Source organism: Eulemur rufifrons, chromosome 7 (assembly GCF_041146395.1).
Source record: "Eulemur rufifrons isolate Redbay chromosome 7, OSU_ERuf_1, whole genome shotgun sequence".
NCBI lineage: Eukaryota > Metazoa > Chordata > Mammalia > Primates > Lemuridae > Eulemur > Eulemur rufifrons.
This window is the reverse complement of record NC_090989.1, coordinates 279,206,185-279,230,715: the sequence shown is the minus strand read 5'-3', so window position 1 is coordinate 279,230,715 and position 24,531 is coordinate 279,206,185. Positions and strand designations below refer to the sequence as shown.

General features: G+C 58.2%; 3 protein-coding genes across 5 annotated transcripts in view; all 3 read left to right on the top strand.

Moving 5' to 3' along the window:
* EEIG1 (estrogen-induced osteoclastogenesis regulator 1) overlaps positions 1 to 9,120 on the top strand; it is a 34,474-nt gene extending 25,354 nt beyond the window's left edge. For all 3 annotated transcript variants that reach the window (XM_069476834.1, XM_069476835.1, XM_069476836.1), the window contains exons 4-11: positions 415 to 531; positions 2,239 to 2,285; positions 2,397 to 2,554; positions 4,346 to 4,450; positions 4,538 to 4,733; positions 5,198 to 5,319; positions 5,417 to 5,486; positions 6,471 to 9,120. In XM_069476834.1, the coding sequence (XP_069332935.1) occupies positions 415 to 531; positions 2,239 to 2,285; positions 2,397 to 2,554; positions 4,346 to 4,450; positions 4,538 to 4,733; positions 5,198 to 5,319; positions 5,417 to 5,486; positions 6,471 to 6,516 (861 nt within the window). In that variant the 3' untranslated portion in view covers positions 6,517 to 9,120. The remainder of the gene's footprint in view (positions 1 to 414; positions 532 to 2,238; positions 2,286 to 2,396; positions 2,555 to 4,345; positions 4,451 to 4,537; positions 4,734 to 5,197; positions 5,320 to 5,416; positions 5,487 to 6,470) is intronic.
* A 2,188-nt stretch (positions 9,121 to 11,308) lies between these two features.
* Positions 11,309 to 14,050, top strand: DPM2 (dolichyl-phosphate mannosyltransferase subunit 2, regulatory). Its single transcript, XM_069474711.1, has 4 exons — positions 11,309 to 11,343; positions 11,637 to 11,726; positions 12,498 to 12,600; positions 13,358 to 14,050. The coding sequence occupies exons 1-4, from the start codon at positions 11,341 to 11,343 to the stop codon at positions 13,414 to 13,416; spliced, it is 255 nt and encodes an 84-aa protein (XP_069330812.1). The 5' UTR covers positions 11,309 to 11,340; the 3' UTR covers positions 13,417 to 14,050.
* Positions 14,051 to 16,654: 2,604 nt separating this feature from the next.
* On the top strand, positions 16,655 to 24,345 carry PIP5KL1 (phosphatidylinositol-4-phosphate 5-kinase like 1). Its single transcript, XM_069474710.1, has 10 exons — positions 16,655 to 16,684; positions 17,453 to 17,656; positions 18,820 to 18,870; positions 19,080 to 19,234; positions 19,536 to 19,660; positions 20,035 to 20,069; positions 20,159 to 20,214; positions 21,346 to 21,458; positions 21,755 to 21,908; positions 24,078 to 24,345. Exons 1-10 carry the CDS (start codon positions 16,655 to 16,657, stop codon positions 24,343 to 24,345), a joined length of 1,191 nt encoding a protein of 396 aa, XP_069330811.1.
* Positions 24,346 to 24,531: the final 186 nt, after the last annotated feature.

Below are 24,531 nucleotides of genomic sequence, written 5' to 3'. Positions count from 1 at the left end.
CATGCCACCCCACCATCCAGTTCCCACGGGCCTTCCCTCCTTCCCTGCCTGCTTGCCTGGCAGCTCCCGACAGCACGGCCTTGTTTCCCAGGGAACAATGCATCTGTGTCACGGACAACAATGTCCTTTCATGTCGGGCGAGCTGGCCCCAGTGCACGCTGGGACACGACACAAAGGGTGCTTTGTGCAGCTCAGGGATGTGAGCTCCTGGCTTTGCCACGTCGGTGTTGCCGACCCGGGCCGTCTGTCCTTGGGTCCCAGTTATGCAACAGTCAGTCAGGGCTGTGGGGCGGGTCCAGGAGCTTTGCCTGTCTTCCCCCTCCCCCCACTTCTGCCAAGTTACCCCTTCTGGGAGTCTGCCAGCCAGGAGCCCACACTCCGTGCAGCATCCCACACGCTCTTCTTCCCTCCTAGCTGGGCTTCGCCGACTTGAACCTGGCTGAGTTTGCGGGCTCGGGCTCCACGGTGCGCTGCTGCCTGCTGGAGGGATATGATACGAAGAACACCCGCCAGGACAACTCCATCCTCAAGGTACCAGGGCCCCTGCTGCCCTTCTGCCCGCCACCAAGGGGTGGGGACAAACCCAGCTCCCCGTCAGAGTCTCCTGGAGGGTTGCTGGCAATTCAGGTTCTCACCTGGGCAGGCAGTGAGAGACCCTGGGATCGGGAAACCACTATCAGAGGCCTGGCTGGGCTACTGGCCTCAGTTTACCCATCGTGGTCAGGGGGTAGACCCCGACAGTCTCTTCAAGGGTTTAGTGAGCACTTTCAGTGAGGTCAGCTGTGCTGAGGGCTGGCCATTCCTGACCTTGTGATGTGCCGACGGCAGCTCCGTGGGTGTGTATGTGTGATTAGTCTTGGCTGTGCACAGGGGAGAGTTGAGGCACAGAAGCAAAGTCATTTGCCTGGGGTCACACACACAGCTGGCCCTTGGTCCCCAGCCCCTTTGCCTCCTCGGCCCAGCTCCTAATCATGCCCCATGTGACACGGGGCAGCCTGGCTCCTGTGGAGGATTGGCGAGCATAGCAGTTGCTGAGGGCCTGGCACAGGCCCACCGTGGCCGGACACCTGCAGGTGTCCAAGACAACTGTTGCCCCTATAACCCTTGGGAACAGAGATGTCTGGGTGTCCGCTGCCAGCATGTCTATCTTCCTCTGTTTCCCCACCCTTCCACCTGGTTAGAAAACAGACCTGTCCCGACACCACTTCTGCAAGCTGACCCAGCAGGAGCGTGTTGTGTCTGGAGCAGGGCTGGGCAGAAGGTAGTGGGCAGGGGCTCTGGGACCTTCTAGACCCTTTGACCTCTCACAAGAGGTCCAGGCTAATGGTTGTGGTGGCCAGAGCCTTTCAGCCTCCCCTACAGTGGCCCCTCAGTCAGGCCAGATCAAGGGGGTGGGGGACAGGTGGCATCGGGTTCAAGCCAGCTCCCCCGTGTCCTGTCTGCAGGGTCTTTGGCTATCGCTTCCCTTCCCTGAGTCTTGGTTCCCTGGTCTGCAACCTGGGGCTGTCGTCTACTCTGTAGGCTGTGGTCGTGGCCAAGTGAAATCATCCATAAAAGGCCTCAACCCAGTGGCCACCGTGTGATCAGCGGTGGGAGCTGAGCACCTCTTTCCTGCCCAGTCCCCCTTCGCCTGTCGCTCCTCCCAGCCCAGATTTTGGGATCCAAACCTTGCCATGTTTGGGCCATTGAAAACATCCTTGCCCAAGTGGATGCTAACTTTTTCATGGCTTTGTGCTTTGCTTTGTGCGTCAAACTTTCACCAAGCCCCCCCCGGCCGGACTCGTGAGCCCCCACTCCACCCACCTTGTCAGGTGCCTGAAGCTTCGTCACCACAACCCCATGTGGGGCTTTTCGGGCCCCCTCCTGCCTGTGCCCCTCACACAGGATGGAGGTGAACGCGTGGCCCCGTGCCTGAGGTACTCTCCGTGTCGTCATCATGCTGAAATGACTGTAGCTGACTCTGGCTGCACTGTCACTCCCCGGGCACCGGGCAAAGCTCGGGCCTCATCGTCTCACTGCGTCCTCCTCACCACCCTGCCAGCAGGCCTTGGGGTCATCTCCATCCTCCACAGGAGGCTCAGAGAGGTTAGGTTACTTTGCCAGGACCCTCCAGCCAGGAAGGTGCAGAGACGGGGTTGGAGTCCAAGCCCTCTGAGGCCAGGCCAGGAGGCTGCTGGGGGCTGTGCCTGGGCTGGGTAGGGGTGGCCGGGATGTAGCTGATTCCTCCCCTTCCTGTAGGTCACCATCGGCATGTTCCTGCTCTCTGGGGACCCCTGCTTCAAGACGTGAGTGCTGGCACAGGCGGTGGGAGGGCTGGGGGATAGGGACTCTTGGGCTCCCCTGTGCATCTGGTCCTGAGCTGGGGCCCCTTGGTCATACCCATCTGTCTTCTCAAGGCCACCGTCCACTGCCAAGTCCATCTCCATCCCGGGCCAGGATTCCTCCCTGCGGCTGACGTGTAAGGGTGGCGGGACAAGCGGCGGTGGCAGCAGCAGCACCAGCTCCCTGACAGGGTCCCGGCCTCCCAAACCCCGGCCCACTATCCTCAGCTCAGGTACCGTCCCCTCTCTCTGCCCGCCTCTCCCCCACCAGCAGCGGGTCCCCAGGGAGACACTTGCTGAGAGGAGGGAGGTGGTGGGATGGTGTTTGTGTCTGTTCGTGTTCCCACTGGGCCGACAGGGTCTGAGCACCTCGTGAGTGCTGGGCCTGGGGTTGCAGCAGTGCCTTGAACCCAGAGTGACGTGGCCTCCTCGCCCATGTGGTCCTCACTCTAGCAGGAGAGACAGGCATTAATCAAGCCATAAATAAATCACATGCATGTCCATGTACAGAAGTGACCAGAGGTGGGGGAGACAGGCACAGAAGCCGCCACTGAAACCTGAGGTGGCTTCCCTGAGGAGGTGGCACCTGGGGGCTGAGAGCTCTTGCTCTCCCACTTGCTGTGTGACCTTGACTGGCCGGTTTGCCTCTCCGAGTTTCAGTGTCCTCTGGAAGATGGGATTGGGAATGGCAGTTACAGCTTAGGTTGCTTTGGGGCTTAACCAAGCTAATGTACCCGCTGGCTCATTTTGTGTTAAAGTATCATCATTACTAATGTGGTTATGAAAAAGCCCAGATCCCCAGAGGAGACAGTGCAGCAATTAGGAAGGAGGTGGTGCTGGCAGGAGAGGAGGCTCTGGCCGCCCCCAAGTGTTTGCTGTGCTCCGCAACCCGAAGCAGGGCCCCGAGCTGATGCGTGAGCGAGCCAGCGTGCTGATGCTTGCTGGGCGATTCCGCCCTGGGGGTCGTGAGGGACCTTTAGCCATTGGGGCCTGGCCGTCCTCCACTCACGTTTTTCCTGCAGACGCAGCCAGGGGAGGCCCCAGGCAGAAAGCATGCGGGCGTGGGGCTTCCCCGCAGTTACTCTTCCAGCTCCAGGGTGGGGGGCCCCAGAGGAGAGCTCCGTCTGGGGACCAGGCCTCTCCCAGGCAGGTGGGATTTAAGCACCCACTTACTTCTGTGGCTGGTTCCTGCCTCCCCCGAGTACAGAGAGCCTGTTGGGGACTTGCAAAGCCACGTGGCTGTGGTGGGCACACGGGAAGGCCTGGGCTCCAGCCTGGCCTGGGCTTCTCTCTGAAGAGGGTGAGGATGGGCCGCCCTTCCTGTGCTGGCCGGCAGGGCTGGCGGGAGGGCTGGCAGGTGGGGATTCAGAGTACTGGGTGGGTCCTGCTGGGGAATGCCAGGAAAGTTTGTTTTGAAGTTGGGCTTATGGGTGACTTGGGACAGGGCTGTTGACCTGTCCTTTCAGGCCAGCCTGCTCCCCTCCCCCTCCCCACGTCCTTTCCCCCTGCTCAGTCTACTCCAGCTACACTGACCCCAGCTCATTCCAGCCACAGGGCCTTTGTGCTGCTCTCTCTGTCTTGAAGGCCTTTTCCCTGATGCCTTATCTGGCTCCCTCCCTCCCGTGTGTCCTGAAGGGCTTGGCATTAAGGCCATGTCCTTGGAGAAGCCTTCCCTGCAGGTCCCCGGACTGGGCCAGGCCCCCGACACACACTGCTCCCTGCTCTGCTGCTCACCACAGGTGTCAGTGACAGTGGCCCAGGTTTTGCTCAGCGTCCTTCCTCGGAGCCTCAGGCACTCCTCACAAGGAGGTCCCCAACTGGTATCTTGGGAATGAACAAAGCTGGGTTCAGAGGGTGACCTGTGGCTCAGGGACTCAGGCAGGTTGCTGCTCCTCTGAACCTTAGTTTTTCAGTCTGTAAATGGACATACGTGGTGCCCCCATAGGAGGCTCAGTAAGGGGACAGTGTGAAGGGTGAGGTGGCACCACTGGGTAAGCCCTGCGCCTCCCCCTTTCCGCCTCCAGGGCTGCTGGAGGAGCCAGACCACAACCTGTCCAGCCCTGAGGAGGTGTTCCACTCGGGCCACTCCCGCAACTCCAGCTACGCCAGCCAGCAGTCCAAGATCTCCGGTGAGTGGCTGCCTGGCCCTGCCTTTGCCACCTACTGTGTCCCTGGAATCCCCCATAATGACCCTCCCTCTCACCTCCCCCCGCCAGGGTACAGCACAGAGCACTCTCGCTCCTCCAGCCTCTCTGACTTGACGCACCGCCGGAACACGTCCACTAGCAGCAGCGCCTCTGGTGGCCTCAGCATGACCGTGGAGGGTCCTGAGGGCAGTGAGCGGGAGCACCGGCCCCCCGAGAAGCCACCACGGCCACCACGGCCCCTGCATCTGTCAGACCGCTCGTTTCGGTGGGTCCCACTGCTCTGCTCCCTGGGGACAGACCCCTCCCAGTGGCTCCCTGAACCTCTCCTGCTTTACCTGTGACACAAGGACAGTCAGAGGATTGGGTGGTGACGATTCAACCAGTTAGGGCTCAGCCCTGTGGCTGGCATGCAGCAGATGCTCAGTCAGTGGTTGCCGTTTGTCGAGAGTGTGGTCTGTGGGCCAGACAGACCTGGGCTTGAGCCTTAGATCCACCGCTTACATGCTGTGTGGCCGCTGTGTGGCCTTGGCCAAGTTACTCAGCCTCTCAGTGCCTGGTGTCCTCATCTATAAAACCAGATAACAGCCCCCTCACCCCAGCATGGTTGTGAGGGTTGAATGAAACGCAATGTGGAATGTGCATAGAACATTCCAAGTGCTGTAGCTCTTCACTGTTGTTGTTTTGCTGTGCTTGTTGCTGCCTTACTGTTGTGACTCTGCCCCACCCCAGGCGGAAGAAGGACTCAGTGGAGAGCCACCCAACCTGGGTGGACGACACGCGGATCGACGCAGATGACATTGTGGAGAAGATCATGCAGAGCCAGGACTTCACGGAGGGCAGCAACACAGAGGGTGAGCTGCCTGTGCAGCGCGGGCAGGGGACAATGTCGCCTGCTCCAGGGGCCGCCCTTGCCCTGCTCAGCCTCCATCCTCCCTTATGTCCCCACAGACAGCAACCTCCGGCTGTTCGTGAGCCGTGACGGCTCTGCCACGCTGAGTGGCATCCAGCTGGCCAACAGGTAGGGGCAGAGGCTCGGGGAGGGGTCACAGGGCAGCCGTGGGGTGTGGTGGTGAGAGCTGTCTCCGCGGCTCCCTGCCCTGGCTCTGATGAGCTAGTGCTAGGGTACAGCTGTGGACGACACAGGTTGCACCCACGTGACAGTTTGTAGTGTGCCCGGCTCACTGCATCCTCTTGGCTCATTGGATGAATGAATGAGGGAGGGAGGGAGTGAAGGAGCCTTCCACGTGCAGGCTGTGCTGAAGGCATCCCCCGTGTTCCTGCGGGCCGGGTGGGGAGGTGCCATTGAACATCCGGACCCAGAGCAGGACGGCCTTGGCCAGGGTCTGGGGAGCTGCCCTGCTGCCCCACTGCCCCCTGCTGGCCGAGGCCTGACATTGCAGCCACCGCCTCCCAGCTCGCCGCCCAGGCTGCTCCGGGTAGGGTGGGCAGGAAGAAAACAGAGGGCGCCTCTGTGGAGGTTTGTAAACACCCCTCCCCAGCCCCTCTGAAAATGAGGAGATGGGTTCAGGGGAGGGAAGAAACCAATCTGGCTGCAGCAATGTCATAGCAGAGCTGCGAGCTGAGCCCCGGATGTCCCAGCAGGCAGGAGAGCTGTCAGGTTCCCCAACTTTCCACTGTCCTCTTGGCAAACCTCACAGTCCCTGTGAGCCTCAGTTTCTTCATCTGTCAATGGGACACAGCACAGTCCCTGCCTGCCGGGGTTACTGTGGGGTAGGGGTGCACACCCGGGTATGTAAGCTGCCACTACCCTGGAAGGGCTCAGGCACAGCCTGTGCCAGCTCTGCGGCCCCCATGGACTCTGATACTTGCCACTGTGCCACCCCAGGCAAGTGACTTCATATCCCTGCGCTTCAGCTTTAGCCCCTGCAAAATGAGGCTGGGTAACAGTGCCTGCTTCCATGCACCTCCAAGGGCCTGGCCCCTGGGATGCTCGGTAAGTGGAGCGTTGAGGGGGACAAGCTGACCCATCTCTGCCCCGCAGGGTCTCTTCTGGGGTCTACGAGCCAGTAGTGATTGAAAGCCATTGAGGAGCAGGTGTCCAGGCTGGAGAAGGATCCTGTCCTCTCGGGTGTCCAGACCTGCGTCATTCCACGAGGAACCTTCCCATTTGGATCACCATCCTCACTGCATCTCTTCCGTGCCTCTCCACTCCAGCCCACACCTGTCCCCCAGGCATCATTCCATTGTCCTCCCATCCATGCCCGGAGCCTCCTGGCCTGCCTGCCAGGGCCCAGGCACCACTGTGAATATTCTCCGCTGAACCACTAGAGGGCCGGACAGGCTGGCCCGTGCAGCCCGTGGGCAAGACAAGAGACTGGCCTGGCCCCCTCCGCCACGGACATGCTGCAGCTCCTAAACGTGGGGGTGTGTGTGGCTGAGGGCCTGTCCACTCCAGGAGCACTGGCTTCAGTCATGCCCTGGCAGGGTCTTGCTCCATTGCCCTCTTTCCCTGGGCGGGCCAGACCACCCCCAGAATCCTGCCACCTGTGACCCTTTGACTGCTTAGTGCTTTAGCTATCCCTTCCCTGTATCCTGGGGGATCTGCTGGCGGCCTCCTCCTGGGAGCCACAACCTCAGACCCTACCCACACTCCAGATTGAGAGCCCCACCGCCCCCAACAAATGTTCTGCTGCCCTGGCAGCCTGCACTTTGCACGTGCTTGTCCCCAGCACAGCCCCCCTGGCCTCTCCTCCCCTTCCTCTGACCCCTTCCCAAGGAGTCCTGGTCACTGCCCGCTGTGCAGTCAGAGGCCCAGGGTCTAGCAGCCCGGCTGGAACGGGCTGCTGCCTCTCCTCCCTACATTTAGCTCCAGCTCAGGCCTACGACCTGTGCTGACAAAGGTCTGAGCACCGACGGTGCCCTCTGCCCAGGGCTGGGTCCTGAGCAGCTGGTTTCCCACAGCAAGGTTGGGGCAAGCAAAAGTCCCTTTCTCTGCCCTCAGGGTCAGCTGGCCCAGCTGGGGCGGATGCCAGAGAGGCAGGTGGGCTGTGACTGGACCGCCTAGAGCTGGCTTCCTGGCCGGAAAAGCCTCAGCCTTCCTCTGGAAGCATCCCCCCTCTGGGCAGGGGAGAGGTGGGGTCCTTTAAGGGGTGTGCTTTCCCAGCGTGGAGCAGTCTGGCCCTGCCCCTGGCCCCTTCCCTTACTGAAGCCCCTGCTCTGAGCACTTTCCTCCCCGGTCCTCGTGACCTGCTTGAAGGTGGGTTCCAGCTGCCAGCCAGCCCCTGGACAGATGCCCTTAACCCTTTTAAATTTTACTCATTTCGTATAAACCCAGCAGGCTGGTGTTTACTTAGCCCTGTAGCTTTTTTTTCTTTCCTTCGTTCCTTTTTTTTTTTTTTCCTTTCTTGCTTTCATTGAGTTCACAGTTCAATATTGCCTCCTCCCCCAGGTCAGGGGGGGCGGTGCTTCTCTTCTCTGCCCCACCTGCCGGCTGGGTCCAGCAGGGCTGGGGACCCAGCTGGGGACTGGGATGCCGGTCCTCTCTGGGGGGTGCGGGTGACCTCCCCAGGCTGGGAGCGGTCCCGTTCCCCAGCTGCCCCAGCTGGCCAGAGTTAGGGTTCTTGGTCTGAGAACTCCCTAGCATTGGGACCAGAGCATTTCTGGGGTTTTTGTTGTTGTTGTTTTACTTACCTAACTCTTTCAGAAAACGAATGTTAGAAGGTGCCTGCCGAGGCAGGATGGAACATTCGCTCAGGCTGGAGAAGGCTCTGGTCAGCCCCGAGAGTCCCTTTCTGCCCCACAGATACTGGCACTTTAAAAGGAAGCGGGCCACACAGTCTCCAGATGAATTGGCCCCTTGAAGATACGGGAGCGCTGTCCTTCCCTTCTGTGTCTGCGTCACCTCACCCAGCCCGGTGGGGAGGTGCATTCAGGGTAGATTTGGGATCTGATTTGAAGTTCTGGGGCTACAGGCACAAAACAGCTGGCTTTGGTGCTGTTGGGGGACTCTAAACCAGGAGTCCAAGCCCCACCCCTGCCAAGGTCTGGGCCTAAGGGTCATCCTAGAAGGACACATCCTCCCACACAGGCCCTGGGCCAGGGTAATTGGACCAACTGAGAATTTGGCCACAACCAAATTGTCACTGGCTGGAGCAAGAGGCCCAGAGCCCTGGCCTTGTCCCCATGAGGGACACCTTTCTTCAGCCCTGTTGTCCTCTCGAGCTCAGAGAATTCCCACCAGGTGCCCACAGCTCCTGGACTTCAAATTCTATATATAGAGAGATGGAGAGAATATATTAGAGATATTTTTGGAAAGGAATTGGTCTATGCAATGCCAGTTTGGAATCTTCTTGAAAGTTTAACGTTTTTACTAGGAAATTTAAAGAAAATAAAGGTCTACAATATTTTTAAGATTTTTTTTTCCTGTTAAACCCCACAAACTGACCACATGGCATGATCTGCCAGGAGGGGAATGTCCATGTTTTCCTCTGTCTTTAGGGAGGTGATTGAGGAGATGGGGAGGGGTCCTTTTTTTCTTTAATCCCCCTCCTTTGTGAGAGAATGCTGCCACCACTACTTTTAGTTCAGTGGGCTGTGTTTGTATCTGTGTCCCAGCTTCTATTGTAGAAAATAACATTGTAAGGGGAAATCAGCCTAATGTCAGTGTCTTGGTTTGGGGAAAAAAAATTAAATATTGCGGATTTTGTTTTGCTGAGTTTTTCTTTTTTTTTACCTTGTTACTTTACCACGTTGACTTCGGGATCAAAGACAACATCAGAAGGAAACCAGATGTATAAGGTGACATTCCACGGGTGGGGAAGATGTAGGTGGCCAGGTTTCTCCCAGTCCTGACTGCAGTCACAATTATCACCACCTTTATTGCTCCAGACTCCTGGGGGAGGAAACAGTCCCAGGTGGGCAATTACTTTGCCACACCTAGTGACAGCTTTGACCTCCGAACCCAAGTTCTATCCACTGCTCCGTGGACCTTCCCTGCAATCAGGTGGCCTCTGAGGAACATGTCTGAGGACAAATAACTGTGCCTGAGTTTCCTCAGCTGCAAATGGGGTTATGGATCAAATGAGAATGTGGGTATACAGCCTGTACTACAGGAGGTGCTGGGTGTGTTCCCAAACTCTAAAGCCTTAGGCTGGCACTGTCTACAGCTTGGTCTGGGCCCTCACCCCTTCTCCTGAGGGTCTCAAGTTACAAAGGAGCTCAGTGGCTTAGCCAAGCTTTGGGACAGCCAGGTCACTCTGGGCCTTTAACAAGCTCAAAGGTGGCAGGAAGCCGCAGTAGTTTTGGCCAGGCCACCAGGCCTCTGTCTCTGCCCCCAAACAGCCATTATCCCCTAAAGTGGCGAGGAATAGAATTGGGCTGTAGGAGAAAAATGGTTGCTCGTGTCAGCTTTGGGAGAACAGCCCCCATAGTGAGGGGTCTGATGACGAGATAAATGCTGCTGGCGGGAGCAAACTATGCCAGGCCCAGACAACAACTCTCCCCTGCCCTCTCAAGCAGGGACAGCAGGCCAAGGGGCTCCACGATCAACTCGGGGCATTCCAGGATCTAAAAAAAAAAAAACAAAAAACACTGACTCTTAAAGCTGGTTGGTTGATTCAAAGCTCCTACTTTGTGCCAATCCCCTTTCTGGTGCTGGGGATACAGCAGTGACCACAGACCCTAGCCTTGGGGCACTTACAATATGGGCCAGAGCAACTGAGTAAATCAGCTGATCCAAACACATAGGGGGCCCTGGCGGTGGTTAACACCTGTAATCCCAAATGCCTGTAATCCTGGCACTTTGGGAGGCTGAGGCCAGCCTGAGCAAGAGCGAGGCACCCTCTCTACAAAAAATAGAAAAATTAGCCAGGTGTGGTGGCACTTACCTGTAGTCCCAGCTACCGTGGAAGCTGAGGCAGGAGGATCGCTTGAGCCCAGGAGTTTGAGGTTGCAGTGAGCTATGATGATGCCACTGCATTCTAGCAAGAAAGCGAGACCCTGTCTCAAAGAACAAAAAACGCAGAGGGGAAGAAGCCCCTGTCTCCAGCTGCTAAGGCGGCTTGCGGGGGTGCGGAGGTGGCCCCCCAGTGAGACCTGATGGGTGAGGCGCAGCCGGCCCCACGCGCTATAGGAAGACAGTTCCAGGTCCTGGTGCTGGAGAAGCGTCAAAGATCTGGCCCTGCCTCCCCTTGTTCTCAGAGGAAAGGGCCTCCAAGGCCATGGGGCTTCCCACGGGCCTGTCCGAAACCTCCGGTGCTGCGACACCCAGGGCTAGAGAGGCAGACGGTGAAGAGAGGTAGAGGAAACCCGAAGGGTCGCCAGGGAAGCCAGGCCATGGGCAAGAGGGCGCCCTCTCTCCCGCAGTCGAAATCCTCCCCATCCATGCGGGCTCGGCCAGCCCTCCTCATCCCGCCCCAGGCCAGGCTCTGCACCCTTCCCCTCAGCAGACAAGGTATGGCCTTGGGATCAGGCAGTAGGGCTCCCTGTCGGGTTCCAGCGTCAGCTTCACCGCTGACTCCTGTCTCTGAGCCTCACTTTCCCCATCTGAAAAATGGGACTTTGGTCCTCCACCCCCATTCCGCTCTGGCTTTGGGACTCTGGGATGTTTAGAGATGGGCTTTGGTAGGAGGCGGGGGGAACGATCCCGCAGGACTGTGGCCACGAAAGCCAGGCAGTCCGGGTTCCCAGCTCGGCCCCATTCCCTAGTTTCGGGGAGCAATCTGCCCCATGACTCCCTCGAGAACTACATTTCCCGACTTGCAAAGGGAGGCGGCACCTGCCGGTCTCGGACCACGTGTTGCTGGACCAGCCTGGGAACTACGACTCCCGGCGTGCTTCGCGCCCTAAAGCCAGAAGGGCCCGGATCCGGAACCGGATGTGGCTTGGTGCTCTGGTGGCGGAGCGCCGAGGCAATGGTGAGGTTGGGGCTGAGTGCTTGGCTGTGGGCGTCTAGGGTGAGGTCTGGGGTCTGTTGGGGAGCTGGGGCTTGGGCACTGGGAACCGGGAGTGCTGTCTCCCGCCTGCTCACTGTACGCGTGAAAACGCAGAGGCCTGTCACTCTGCCAGCCTGGAAACTGATCCCTAGTCAGCCCTAGCATCGGCTGAATGAATGGGAAGCGTAGAGCGTCATCCGGCCGCGACGGCCCCCGTCCGTTAGTGCCCCTTAATGGAGGGTCACTTCGTCAGCTGAGCCCTCCCTTTTCTTCAGGCCACGGGGACAGACCAGGTGGTGGGACTCGGCCTCGTCGCCATTAGCCTGATCATCTTCACCTACTACACGGCCTGGGTGATTCTCTTGGTATGTCTGTTTCTCCCGCCCTCGGCTCGCCTTCCCCATCCTTAGGTCTTCACACCGACCCACAACACCATTTAAGCAGCTATCAAGTGCCAGGTGCTGTGCTAGGTGCTATACCTGCCAGAGCTCATGGAACATCCAGAACAGTACTACAAGGAAGATGCTAGTGGTGTGCGCATTTTGTAGATGAGGGAGCTGAGGCTCAGGGAGAAGGGTCTGGCCCAAGGTCACATAACCGCTGGACTTAAAGCCCTGTGCCCTGTTTGCTTTGCCTTTTGGGGGAAGTTCTGGTTCCCGTTAGCCTGCCAGCTCGTGGGGATGGCAGGTACCAGTGGATTTTATGAGGGCCTTTAGGATGTTTTTTTCTTGTGGGAAAATTTATTGGTCGTTGCTTAAGAAGTGCAGTGTGTTTGGAAGGCAAAATCTTGCAGAGCTTGCTATCCTTTGGAGAAAGATGTTAGTAAAGAAGACCTGGGAGCCCAGGTTGGGAGTCACTCAAAGATTCCTCATGTACCTTTTGCTAGACTGTGAGTGCCTTAGGCCAGTTCTCTTGGCTTCTGTTCACTGCCAGGTTCCCAGCACCAACATAGGGCAGGCACCAAGCAAGTGCCCAGTAAATAACTGTTAAATAAATGAATGAAGGAAACAAAACATGGCACCACAGATGCCATTGTCCTAAAGATCCTAAGTCCCTTAGATGGAGGGGGTGGGGTGTTTGGGCTGGGGGCTGGACGAGGCGACCGTTGCTCACCAGAGCTCTGCCCTGGCTGCCAGCCGTTCATCGACAGCCAGCATGTCATCCACAAGTATTTCCTGCCCCGGGCCTATGCTGTCGCCATCCCACTGGCGGTGGGCCTCCTGTTGCTGCTGTTTGTGGGTAAGTCACCCCCTCACCGCAGCCCCGACCCTGGGCAGGGTGTCTGGAGGGCCCCACCTCTGAAATTACTTCCACACTTTGACACTTGCTGTACATCTGTTTGAGGTTCCTTGCCCCCAGCTCTCCCCTGGGGTTTTCCTGTTCCTCCTTCAAGGCCATGGTCAGTAACTCCTCTGGGCTTCCTGATGCCTCAGGCTTTTTGGACTCTAATGGTGTGTCTCCCTTTTTCCTGCTCACCCCATCACTCTGCTCACACCTCAGTCACCTCTCACCCTCTTGTCGCCCTGCCTCCTAATTCCTGCACCTCTTTATCTCTTATGGGTTCACAGGGATGGGGACTATGTCTCTATTGTTACTATGGCCTCAGCACTCAGCACAGGAAAGCAGTTTTGACGAGTCAGTCAACAATCAGATGCCTGGATGATGGGGTAGATGGGTGGGTAGGTGGATATTGGGTGGGCAAGTGGTTGAGTGGGTGATGGATAGATGGGTGGGTCTTGTTGCCCTTGGAATCTGAAACACTAAATGCAACATTTTGCCTGAGGTAGGGACTCAGTTGGTGTTTGTTGAATCAATGTGAGTGGATGTGTGGCTTGAATGACTGGGGAGACGGCAGATGCCTTCGAGGGTGGTTGGGTAGGCGCATGGCCTTGCACGTGGGTTGGGTTGCCCTGCCCTGCCCTGCCCTGCCCTGCCCTCCCCTCCCAGCATCCCTGAGCCCAGATCTTACCTGGCCATTCTGGTTTGTATATTCCAGGATTGTTCATCACCTACATGATGCTGAAGAACCAGAGAGTGACCAAGAAGGCTCAGTGAAGGCCCAGCAGGGATGAGGCTGCTAGCCCCTTCTCGGCCTCCTCTCCAGGGCAGGGACCAAGGGTGGGAGCCCACGGGACTGGTCCAGGCACTGTGGCCCCCTCCAGCCTGGCTGCCCTCCAGACATCCCTGTGGGACGGAGCTGTTCAGGACTCACCCCTGACTGACCAGAGCCCCGCTCCTCCCCTGCTCACCCTTCCAGAAGCCAGGAGGGAGGAGCACCTAGGAGACCTCTCATCCCCTCTGGCTTGGGCATGAAAGACGCTGGCTGGTTCTCCCTACCTCACCGTCAGACTTCCCGTCACTTTTTCCTCTGGGTTCTACCATCTTGCCTCAATTTCCCTCCTTTCACATGCTGATATTGGACTTAGCAGGTTCTGAGGCGGCACATGGCCTCTCTGACCTCTCCCCACAAGTCCTGCTCCTCTACGAAGGCTGCTTCCTTGGCCTGACACAGCCCCAGACCCCACAAGGACTTCTGGACCTGGAAAGCCTAGGAGGATTGACCGCAGAGCCGCCACCACGTCTCGGCACACAGAGCCGCCACGCCGGCCTCCTGACCAACCAGTCCTCATGGAGGCCCGGGCCCCAGCCCCAGGGCTGACCTGTGTGGGGAGCTTACCAATAAACACTGATTTCGTGTTTGTCTCTGTGCCATCCTTACCAGAGAGGGGGCTGGGAGGTGGCCCCTGCATTGGTCTCAGGTCAGAAGACCCTGGTTTGTACAGTGAGGGTGCCTCAGGTGCCTCCTCTGCCCTGCCCCATGCTGGACACTGGAGACAAAGCTGGGACTAGGACAGATGTGCTTCCGACTCAGTGGAGTTCACAGCTCTGAAGCCCGTGGCGGCCCTGGCATTGCCTCTGCCGTGTCTCCCCTTTGGCAGCGTGGCCAGGATGGACTTACTATTTTAGGGATCCTTGGGCCACTTGTCTGAAAGCCCCGTCATCATCCATCTCTTGCACGCAGCAGCCCAACTTAGCCAAGCCCTGAGTGACAAAGGCTGCTACTGAGTCAGAGCAGGGCTGCTGTGTTCAGGGTAGCTGATCTGACGCAGGCCCTGGTCTGTAGGCAATCCCGCTGTGCCTGAGCAGCCTCTTCCGTCCCCGACAGCACCCAGTGTGAACCTGCCCCCGAGCCTGAGACGTTCACTTTCCCCCCAGTTAGCGGAGGCTTCTCCGTCATCACAGAGAAAAGGGGCCAGCTGCAGACACGCCTGCCCTCCCTTGCCTGTGTCACCTGTCCTCTGTCCTCCAGTCCAGGCGGAGCTGCACACTTGGGCTTTGGGTCCTTTCTCCCCAGTGCTGTGGCAGGAGCCTGTGTCACCAGTGGTGCCTGTCGTGGGAACAACCTCCACCTCTCCCATTGTTTCCTGAACGCGCTCCAGGCTCCACTTCCAGGACCCTGCATTAACCCAGCAACTCCCTCCCAGTTCCCCCTCTCTCCTTCACTGCCAAACTTCCCCGGAAGGGTGTCCACACCTCCCTTCCTGCTGTTCCCGGCATCTGCCCTGTCACTCAAGGGAGGCTGCACCCCATGAGGCCACCAGTGATGCCCATTCTTTAAATCCAAGGGATGTTTCCTTGACCCTCTGCCACATTTGGCACATGACATCCCCTGGACCTGCCCTCAGACACTCTCTTGGTGTCTGTGATGAGCGTTCTTGATGCCTCTCTCATGTTCTCTTCTGCCATGGGCTCCCGAGGGCTTGGTCACAGGCCTTGTCACCCTCACCCTTCCTGGCGATCCCGTCCTTTCCCAGGCTTGCCTCCAGCCCAGCTCTCCCCTTTGGGCCCCAGCTGTGCACCTGACGTCCCCATTGGATGTGGTGGGACCTTGATACCTCCGGTTGTGAGCTGAATTCTTAGACTTTCCCAACTCTGGCTCTCTTCTCCTGCCTGCCCCCTCTCATGACTGACTGGCATCCTGTGTCCCCGCTGTAGCTTTCTTCCCCTACACCCCAACCACAAGTCCCCAAATCACATCAATTCTCCCTTCCTCCCAGCCACTTTCTGGATGCACAGCCACTACCCTCTGCCCTAAGTCAAGGATGGCTTCTTCACCGCTCCCCCACGCCCCACCTGCTCTGGCCCCTTCCAAACTATGCACAAAAACCAGTGGCCTTTCAAAAACCCATATCCAAGCATCTTTCTCACACGATGTTTTTCTGGGTCCGCACCTGTCTTCCTATGACAGCCTACAAGGCCGTGGCTGCTCGCTCGCTTTCTCTGTCCTGTTCACTCCAGCCACGCTGGCCTTTCGCTTCCTGGGACTGGCCCAGGCCCTTTGCATACTCTACTCACGTTGTTTCAAAATGAGACCGGCATGCTTCCTGCCCCTGTGGCATTTCCATTCTAGGGGGGAGGTGCAGTAAACAAATAAATGAACAAGACAATCTCGGACAGTGTATACGGGGATAAAGAAAATAAAGGTGATGTGATCAAGAGTGGGGGGGAGGGGACACCTGGTTAGAGCAGACGAGATAACTGGAAGGAAGAAGGCAACTGAAAGTCTGGGGAAAAGGATCGTGAGGGTTTGGTGGCCAAGGAACTGTAGGGGCCTGTGTGGCTGGGTGGTGGGTGTAGGGAGAGTGGACAGACGGGCCTGGGGCCACGGTGAGGAGCTTGGATTTTGTTCCATTGCCCTGAGAAGCCACTGGAGGCTCCAAGCATGAGAGTGACGAGTGACATCATCTGATTTACGCTTTTAAAAGATCACGCTGGCAGATGTGTCCCTCCCTCTCGCTCACCACTAAGTCCCCAGGGCCTAGCACTACTGGCTCAAAGTGGGCGTTCAAAACATGTGTGTTGAATGAATGGATGCCCTGACTCCCGTGTGACCTGGAGGCAGTCGCTTTTTTCTCTGCATCTTAGTTTCCGCACATGAGAAAGTCAATGGGAATTCCACGGCAGAGTGGGTGGGCGGGACAGAATTTAGGTTACTCGCTTCTAGGCGGCCCCCAGACCCGAGTCCCCCACCCCAGCGGGGAAAACGGCGGGCTCGCCCTCCCGGGACCGTAGCCAACGCCCGGCGGCTCCGCCCCGCCAGGACCGCGGTCCCAAGGATGCTGCAGCCGCGGGGGCGGGACCCGCCGGCGATCGCCGGCGCCCCCCGCGCGGATTGGGCGCTGCCGTGACCGGCGCCGCGCGATTGGTCGGTCGCGAGGCAGGGGCGGGGCCTGGCTCCCGCAGCGGGGCAACAGGGAACTCGGCCAAAGCCGGGAGAGCTGCAGCGGGGGCGATGGCTGCGCCGAGCCCGGGGCCCCGCGAGGTAGGTGCAGACCCGAGAGAGGACAGGAGAGGGCAGGGGTAGTGGGCAGGGGCAGTGTCTCCTCTCCGCGAGTGGCGCGGACACGCCCCCATCCGAGCGGGGAGGGGCCCTGCCCTGGGCAAAGACCAGGACACGCCCCGCGTGGGGCGGCAGGTATAGAGGGGGCGGTCTGGCGGGTATCCCCGAGGACTCCCGCAGTTTCCTCGTCGCGAAAACGGGGACGATGATAAAAAGCCCCTGCCGCGTGATCCCAGCGTCGCGCTGACCCTCGGCGGGAGCCTGGGGGGCTCAGCGTGCACGAGGGGAGTAGATTGACTGAATGGCAGCATCTCAGCCGCTCCTGTCAAGGGTTCCTGTACAAGGAGCTCAAACCAACAGCACTAGCAGCTAATGCCTGCCAGGAAGGAGTTACAGTTCTCATGTGACAGCTGAGAAAATAAGGCACGGAAAGTTTAGGCGACTTACCTAAGGTCACACAGCCGGTGAGAGACGCTCAGTCTCGGCCAGGTTTGACTGCCGCAGCATGCTCTACCCACTGACCATGTAAGAACCATCACTCTATGTGGGTGCCGGCTACATGCCAGGCACCATGTGGCCCCTCACAAACACCTGGTGAGGTGGGTACCAGCATTATCCCGACTTTACAACTGAGGAAACTGAGGCAGAGAGAGATGAGGGGAAGTCTCACAAGTAGAGGGAGTGGCCCAGGGTCTTTCCCCTCTGAGATGCTGCCACAGGGTCTTTGATTCCTGTGTCTACCCCCACCAGGTCCTGGCCCCCTCCCCAGAGGCTGCGCGCAGAGCACCCACCTCCAGCTCCAGCTGCCGCGGGCTCCTCTGGCGCCTCCGAGACAAACAGTCTCGCCTGGGCCTGTTTGAGATCGGCCCGGGGCACGAACTGCATGGGATGATGTGTATGATGCAGGCGGGGCTGTGGGCTGCCACCCAGGTCTCCATGGATCACCCACCCACGGTGAGTGGCCAGTCTGTCCCATGCATCCCCACACCAATGCCAAGACTGGCCTGGTGCCCTGCCTTGCTAATACTGCAGACCTGGGGATCAGAGAGCGCTATCCAGGGCAGAAGTCAGGGAGGGAGGAACATTCTGGTGGAAGCTGGAAAGCCCAGGGTTGGGGGTGTGAGGACCCCCTGACTCAGGTGGTTGCTGTGTGACACCAGGTGGCCCTCTGCCCATCTCTGAGCCTCAGTGTCTCCATCTGTATAATGGAGGGGGATTGTACTCTGTGTTTTCTGAGGCTCTCCTTGCCCTGCCAGAGTATACGGTTGAGAAGGGACCCCACCCCCACCCTGCCAGCCTGGCCTGTCCTCTCTGGAGCTCAGGCTGGGGCCAGGCTGGCTCAGCAGAAAGGGTCACCCAACTGCAAGCTCAGCAGCTGGGCAGGCTCCGGTGAGCAAGTGTGTTGTGTGGTGTGTGTGCATGTGTGCACAGTGTGACCACATCCCACAGGCCAAGTCCTGGCACAGGAACCTGGAAGTCCAGGGAGTATAGGGGCCTGAGAGGGTCCTCTAAGCCACAACCTGACCTCATCACCTGCTGAAAATCTTCCATGGCTCCCCAGTACTCAGCATGGCCTCAACAGCCTGCAGGCTCCAAGGGTTAAGTGTCCAGCCTTGCTCATACACCGCCTCCTTTACTTGCTGCAGCCACTCAGGCCCTCCTTCCCTTGCTGGTGGCCACCAATGCTGTTTCACTGCTATGAGCACCCTGCTCCTCCCAGAGGTTGCCGCCCCTAGGCAGCTTCTCTGATCCTGCCCCTCCCAGGCTGTGTCAGGAAGGTCAGTGGCTTCAGGACCATCCCCTTGTACTGGGATGGGATCTGGCTTCACTGGGCCAATGTGTGTGTGGGGGGGCATGTGCCAGGCTTGAACTCAGAGCCAGGTGCTGGAGACCCAGCGGTGGGTGAGACACACCACACATACCTGCCTCAGGTCACCCTTGTCCTCCCTGCATCCCATCTGCCCACCTCAGACACACCCAGAGACAACTCAGGTTCCTGTTTGCTGAAGGAATTAAACCAGAGGAAGGGGGCAAGGCCAGGTGCAGGACAGTCGGAGATCCTGGGGCAGGCAGTGGGGGACGGAGACTTGCCCTGAGCTCTTCTACCCTCCCTGCAGGGGCTGCCCTCCCAGGAGGACTTCTCCGAGGTCCTGACCCAGGTTCACGAGGTAGGAAACCCAAGACTCCTGTGCGGGAGGGGGCATATGCCGGTCTTAGCTCTCTCTCCTCCTCAGTTTCCCCACCTGTGCAGGGGTAGTGATGGCTTGCCTAGGAGCTTTGCATGAAGCGTGTGGTCATCCTGACCCTCCAGCACCAGGGCCAGCTGTGCACCTGGACCCACGTGGACACTCTTGGGACTGCTCTTCCTCCCCCACAGGGCTTCGAGCTGGGCACTCTGGCTGGTCCAGCCTTTGCCCGGCTGCGCCGCTGCCTAGGCCTGGCGGAGGAGGACTATCAGGCTGCGCTGGGCCCGGCCGGCCCCTACCTGCAGTTCCTCAGCACCTCCAAGAGCAAGGCCATCTTCTTCCTGTCGTGAGCTTACGCGGGCTGGGGCAGGGGTGAGGGTGGTGCCCCTGGGGGAGGGAGGGCAGAGTGGTGGGGACTGCTCCTTGGGGAGAGAACCAGAGCGACCAAGGCCAGGGAGGGTCTGGGCAGGATGGAAGTCCTATCGGGGAAGGAGAGACTGAGGGCGAGGGCCGCAGGCGAGAGGGGCGGTGGCGAGGCCGGGAGCTGAGACTCGGGAGAGAGATCCACGTGCACAGGCCAGGGCAGGGGTACCGGTGGGAGTAGCTGCAGCCCAGCCTGGGCAGTGACCTCTCTCTCCCGCCCCCAGCCACGACCAGCGCTTCTTCCTGAAGACCCAGAGGCGCCGGGAGGTGCGGGCGCTGCTGGCCCACCTGCCCCGCTACGTGCAGCACCTGCAGCGGCACCCGCACTCGCTGCTCGCCCGGTTGCTGGGTACGGGGGCTGGGGGCTGGGGTCGGTAGGGTCTGCTCCTAGGTGGTAACGCACTAGGGAGAGCGGGCGCCTGTGGGCGGGGCCATGCTCTGGGGAGGTCCCAAAGGGGTGGGTTTGGGATTGGACGTCCCAGGGGAGGGAATGTGGGCGTGCCCATGAGTGTGGGCGGGGCATCACTGGGCTGAGTCTAGGGGTGGGGTCCAGTCGCAAAGGGACTCTAAGCCAAGGAAGGAGTCTGGGAGCGGGGCCTGGAGGGGTGGGCTCGGGATGCGGCGGATCTTGAGAAGGAGGTGTGGCCCGGGGCTGGGGCTGGACCCGGGTGGACCCCGGGTTATGGAGTTTGGGGCCCTCACCTGGCTCCCTCTCCCCTGCAGGAGTGCACAGTCTGCGGGTGGCCGGGGGAAAGAAGGTGGGTGAGGCCGAAGCGAGGTGGCTGGGCGGAGGGGGCGGCTGGAGGGTGAGAGCCTGGCTTCCCTCACTCCCTATCCCGGTCCCCAGACGTACTTCATCATCATGCACAGCGTTTTCTACCCCGCCGGCCGCATCTCCGAGAGGTGAGTCCACGGCAGCAGGCCTCAGGGCCCGACCCCACCCGGAACGTGCCCTCTGAAGCACCCACACGCACTAGGAAGACAGCGAAACTGAGGCCCAGGAAGGAGAAGGGACGATCCCACGATCTGGCGGGAGGGAGACAGTGACACCGAAAATCAGCATCTCTTGAGCACTCAGTATGCCTTAGGCGCTGTGTCGAGCCATTTGCGTTGTTTTTCTTTTCTTTTCTTTTCTTTCCTTTTTTCTTTCTTTCTTTTTTTTTTTTTTTTTTTTTTTTTTTTTTGAGACAGGGCCTTGCTCTGTCTGCTAGGCTGGAGTGCAGTGACGTCATCTCAGTTCACTGCAACCTCCAATTCCTGGGCTCAAGTGAGGCTCCATCTCAGCCTCTCCAGAAGCTGGGACTACAGGTGCACGCCACTATGCCCAGCTAATTTTTAAATTTTTTGTAGAGAGGGGATTCTATGTTGCCTAGGCTGGTGTTGAACTCTTGGCCTCAAGGAGTCCTCCTGCCTCAGCCTCCCAGAGTGCTGGGATTACAGGCCTGACCCACTGTGCCCGGCCCATCATCTTCTTAACTCCCAGAACGATGCTGAGGGGTAGCTGTTGTTCTCCTCATTTTATGGAGAGAAGCTGAGGAAGGTTCAGAAGGCCACACAGCTAATTTGCGAGGAGCAGGGATTGAAACCCGGCCTCCCTGGCTGCACAGAGCCTCTGTGCCTTTCAGTGCTGTTCTGCCCACGCGTTCCTCATTGCCACTTCCTCAGGGCCATCAGCTTCCCTGGTGCTGCTGTCTAGGGTTGGAGCCCTGTGTCTGGGACACCCTCGGTGATGACAAGGTGCTGAGAGGCAGGCACAGGCAGGGCTAAAGCCTCAAAGGCCTGTGTTTGAATCCCTGCTCTTTACTTACTGTGTAGCTTGGGCAAGTCAGAGGAACTCTCTGAGCCTGTTTATCTTTACCTTGGGGACAGTAATGGAGCAGGGATGTGCTGAGGACTAGGGACAGTACAGGCAAGGAGTTTAGTGCATATGTGAACAGTCACCAGTGGAAGCTCTTGTTTCTAACTATTACCTTGCGAGGTTCCCTGTCTGCGTCAAATCTATGAAAAGCTGAATTCTGCACCCCCATCTCCCAGGTATGACATCAAGGGCTGTGAGGTGAGCCGCTGGGTGGAGCCAGCCCCTGAGGGCAGCCCCATCATCCTGGTGCTGAAGGACCTCAACTTTCAGGGCAAGACCATCGACCTGGGTAAGCCACAGGGAGGCCCCTGCCCACTCTTCGTCCATGCAGGGTGAAGTTTAGACAGGTGCCCACACAGCCCTCTTCGTGAGTTGTTAAGAGCCCAAATTCTGCAGTCAGACAGAGCAGGGTTCAAATTCTGGCTCCACCATTCCTAGCAAGGTGACCAAGGCAAATTACAGATGACTTTCCTTATTTGTGAAATGGGGACAGTAATGACACCTGCCTTTGTGGGGCAGAAGCGTGTGGAGCACCGTGGCTGGCCCATGATGGGTGCTCAGGTTGGGGCACTGATGCTCTGGCAGGGCCCCAGCGGAGCTGGTTCCTCCGCCAGATGGAACTGGACACCACCTTCCTCCGGGAGCTCAACGTGCTGGATTACAGCCTCCTGATGGCTTTCCAGCATCTCCAAGAGGATGAGAGGGGCCCAGGCAGCAGCCTCATCTTCCGCATGGCCAGGTGAGCAGCAGCAGAGTGAGGTGATGAGAGTATGGGAAAGACAGGTGTGGAGGGGAGGGAGGGCCTTCTGTGTGTGGGGGGGACAGCATGAGCAAAGGCTCGAGGGCTGGAGAGTGCAGAACGCGCGTGTGTACACATATGTACACATGTGTCTGTGTGTTTAGAGGGAAGGCCAGAGAAGCCCGTCTCGTAGGGGCCGGGGCCACAGGTGGATCACAACAGGGGACAGAACACATGCGGTCCAGTGGCATTTTGAAGAATCTGTCCATTTTCCAGCAGGGGATGTGGAGCCATTGAAGCTTTCAGAGCAAGGGAAAGACCCGTTTAATTTTGCCTTAGAAAGAGCCCTTGCCCCTTAAGCCAGTCATTCCACTTCTGGGACCCTGAGGCCATTGCCATTGGCACCATCATCATGTCCTCGCCTTTGTAGTAGTAACCATCTCTCCTTACATAGCAACCATGAGCTTCATTCAGAGGGTGGACTCATTCCCATTTTAGAGATGTGAAAACTGAGGCTCAGAGAGAAACACAACATCAGAATAACTTTCTGATGACTCTTGTTAATACATAGTTACTTGGATTTTAACTCTCCAAGACCCGCCTCTGTGGCTAAACAGAATCACATAGGGGTTAAGCCAGAAACTCTAGGACACGAAGCCCATTGAGCCAGGGGGTGGACAAGGGAAGTGAAAGATGAGGTCCACTCATCCAGCCCCCTGTTCCTGCCCCTTGGAGGAAGAACTTGGGTTGGGTGAGGCTTAGGCAGAATCCAGAGTAATGGCTCCCTGCAAAGCCTGTGGCTGGGCTGGGCATGGCCTGGGATGGTGGCATGTTTGTCATGGGGCAGAGACCCCCAGATCTGCCCATCCAAACTAGGTCAGCTTGTCCCTTACCCTCCACCCCCATCTGGTGCTTAGGTCCCTGCTGTCCTTCAGTCAGTAAGTTTTGGCTTTCATAGAACAGTGTTGTGATATTGAAATATTTTCATGTTGACTGTCCCAGCCCCATCCCCACCCAGTTCCCAGCCCCCCACTCAGAACACCCCTGTCCCACATCTCCCCATCATCCAGGTACCCCTGGCACCCCAGAGGGTACCGGCATCCTGCTCCGGCTCTCAGACCTCTGTGTTCTGATTGGTTGGCACCTGGGCAGGGCTTGTCTCTCATTGGCTTATTTTGCCACCTTACCCCACAGGACAGGAATAAACACCCTCAGCGACGCTTGCAAGACAAAGTTAGGGAATTGAACCTGCTTCTGCTGGGGGATTGGGGAGGCGCCCGCCAAAGGCATCTTCTGATTTGTAATACAGTCTGAGGCAAAGCACACATGTACCATTTACAAACTGAGGCTGTTGAATTTTGTTTTACAAAACTTCAGCTCTGAGACCCTGAGACTTCCAGGGTTGGATGACTACAAACAGAAGTTTAGGAATTAAACAAATAAGGGACTTACCTGAAGTCATGTGACAGCTAAGTGCAGAGCCAAGGTCTGTATGACCCAAAAGTGCTAGACTAGAGCTACCCAATAGAAACATAATTCAAGCCACATATGTAATTTGTTTTGTTTTGTTTTTTGAGACAGGTCTCACTCTGTTGCCCAGGCTGGGGTGCAGTGGCGTCATCATAGCTCACTGCAACCTCACACTCCTGGGCTCAAGCGATCATCCTGCCTCCATCTCCCAAAGTGCTAGGATTACAGGCGTGAGCCACCTTGCCTGGCCTACGCCTGCAATTAAATTTTTCTAGTAGCTTCATTTTAAAAAGTACAAAGAAATAGGTAAAATTAATTTTAATAACACAATTTAGTACTCAATACATCCAAGATTTTATCATTTCATCTAATCAACGTAACAATTGATGAGACATTTTACATTCTTTTCTTCATACTGTCTTCAAAATTCGGTACGTGTTTTACACGGACAGCATATCTCTGCTGGGACTGGCTGCATTTCAGTGGCCACATGTGGCCAGTGGCTAAGACCAGGGCAGTGCACCTCTAGGCCTTCAACTGCACCTTACTCGGCCTCCGAGTTTACCTGACTTCAAAGACCCGGGCACACAGGTGTGGGAGGGAATGAGCCAGAAGTGAGCAGCCTGGCCGGGCTTGCAGGCCAGACTGGCTGGTGTTCCCTGAAGGAGGCGGCAGCCTCACCCCGCTATCGGCCCCCAGGTCTGTGCAAGGGACACAGAGCCCGGAGGAGCCTGTTGCCCAGAACCGCCGGCTGCTGCCAGACGCCCCCAACGCCCTGCACATCCTAGACGGGCCAGAGCAGCGCTATTTCCTGGGCCTCGTGGATCTCGCCACGGTCTACGGGCTCCGCAAGCGGCTGGAACACCTGTGGAAGACACTGCGCTACCCGGGCCGGACCTTCTCCACTGTCAGCCCTGCTCGCTACGCCCGTCGCCTCTGCCAGTGGGTGGAGGCGCACACCGAGTGAGGGGCGCCGGCCTCGCTCTGCGCTTCTGGGCCCGGGACGCTCGCCTGCAGTTCCCCTGCTGGCCATCAGGAGGCAGCATCTCCTAACTAATCCCATAACAGCGCTGCCCCATTTGGTGGTGGTGCTGTGCTCGGGATCGTGCCAAGCACGCCCCCTACTTTAGCTCATTTAATCCTCAAAAAATGC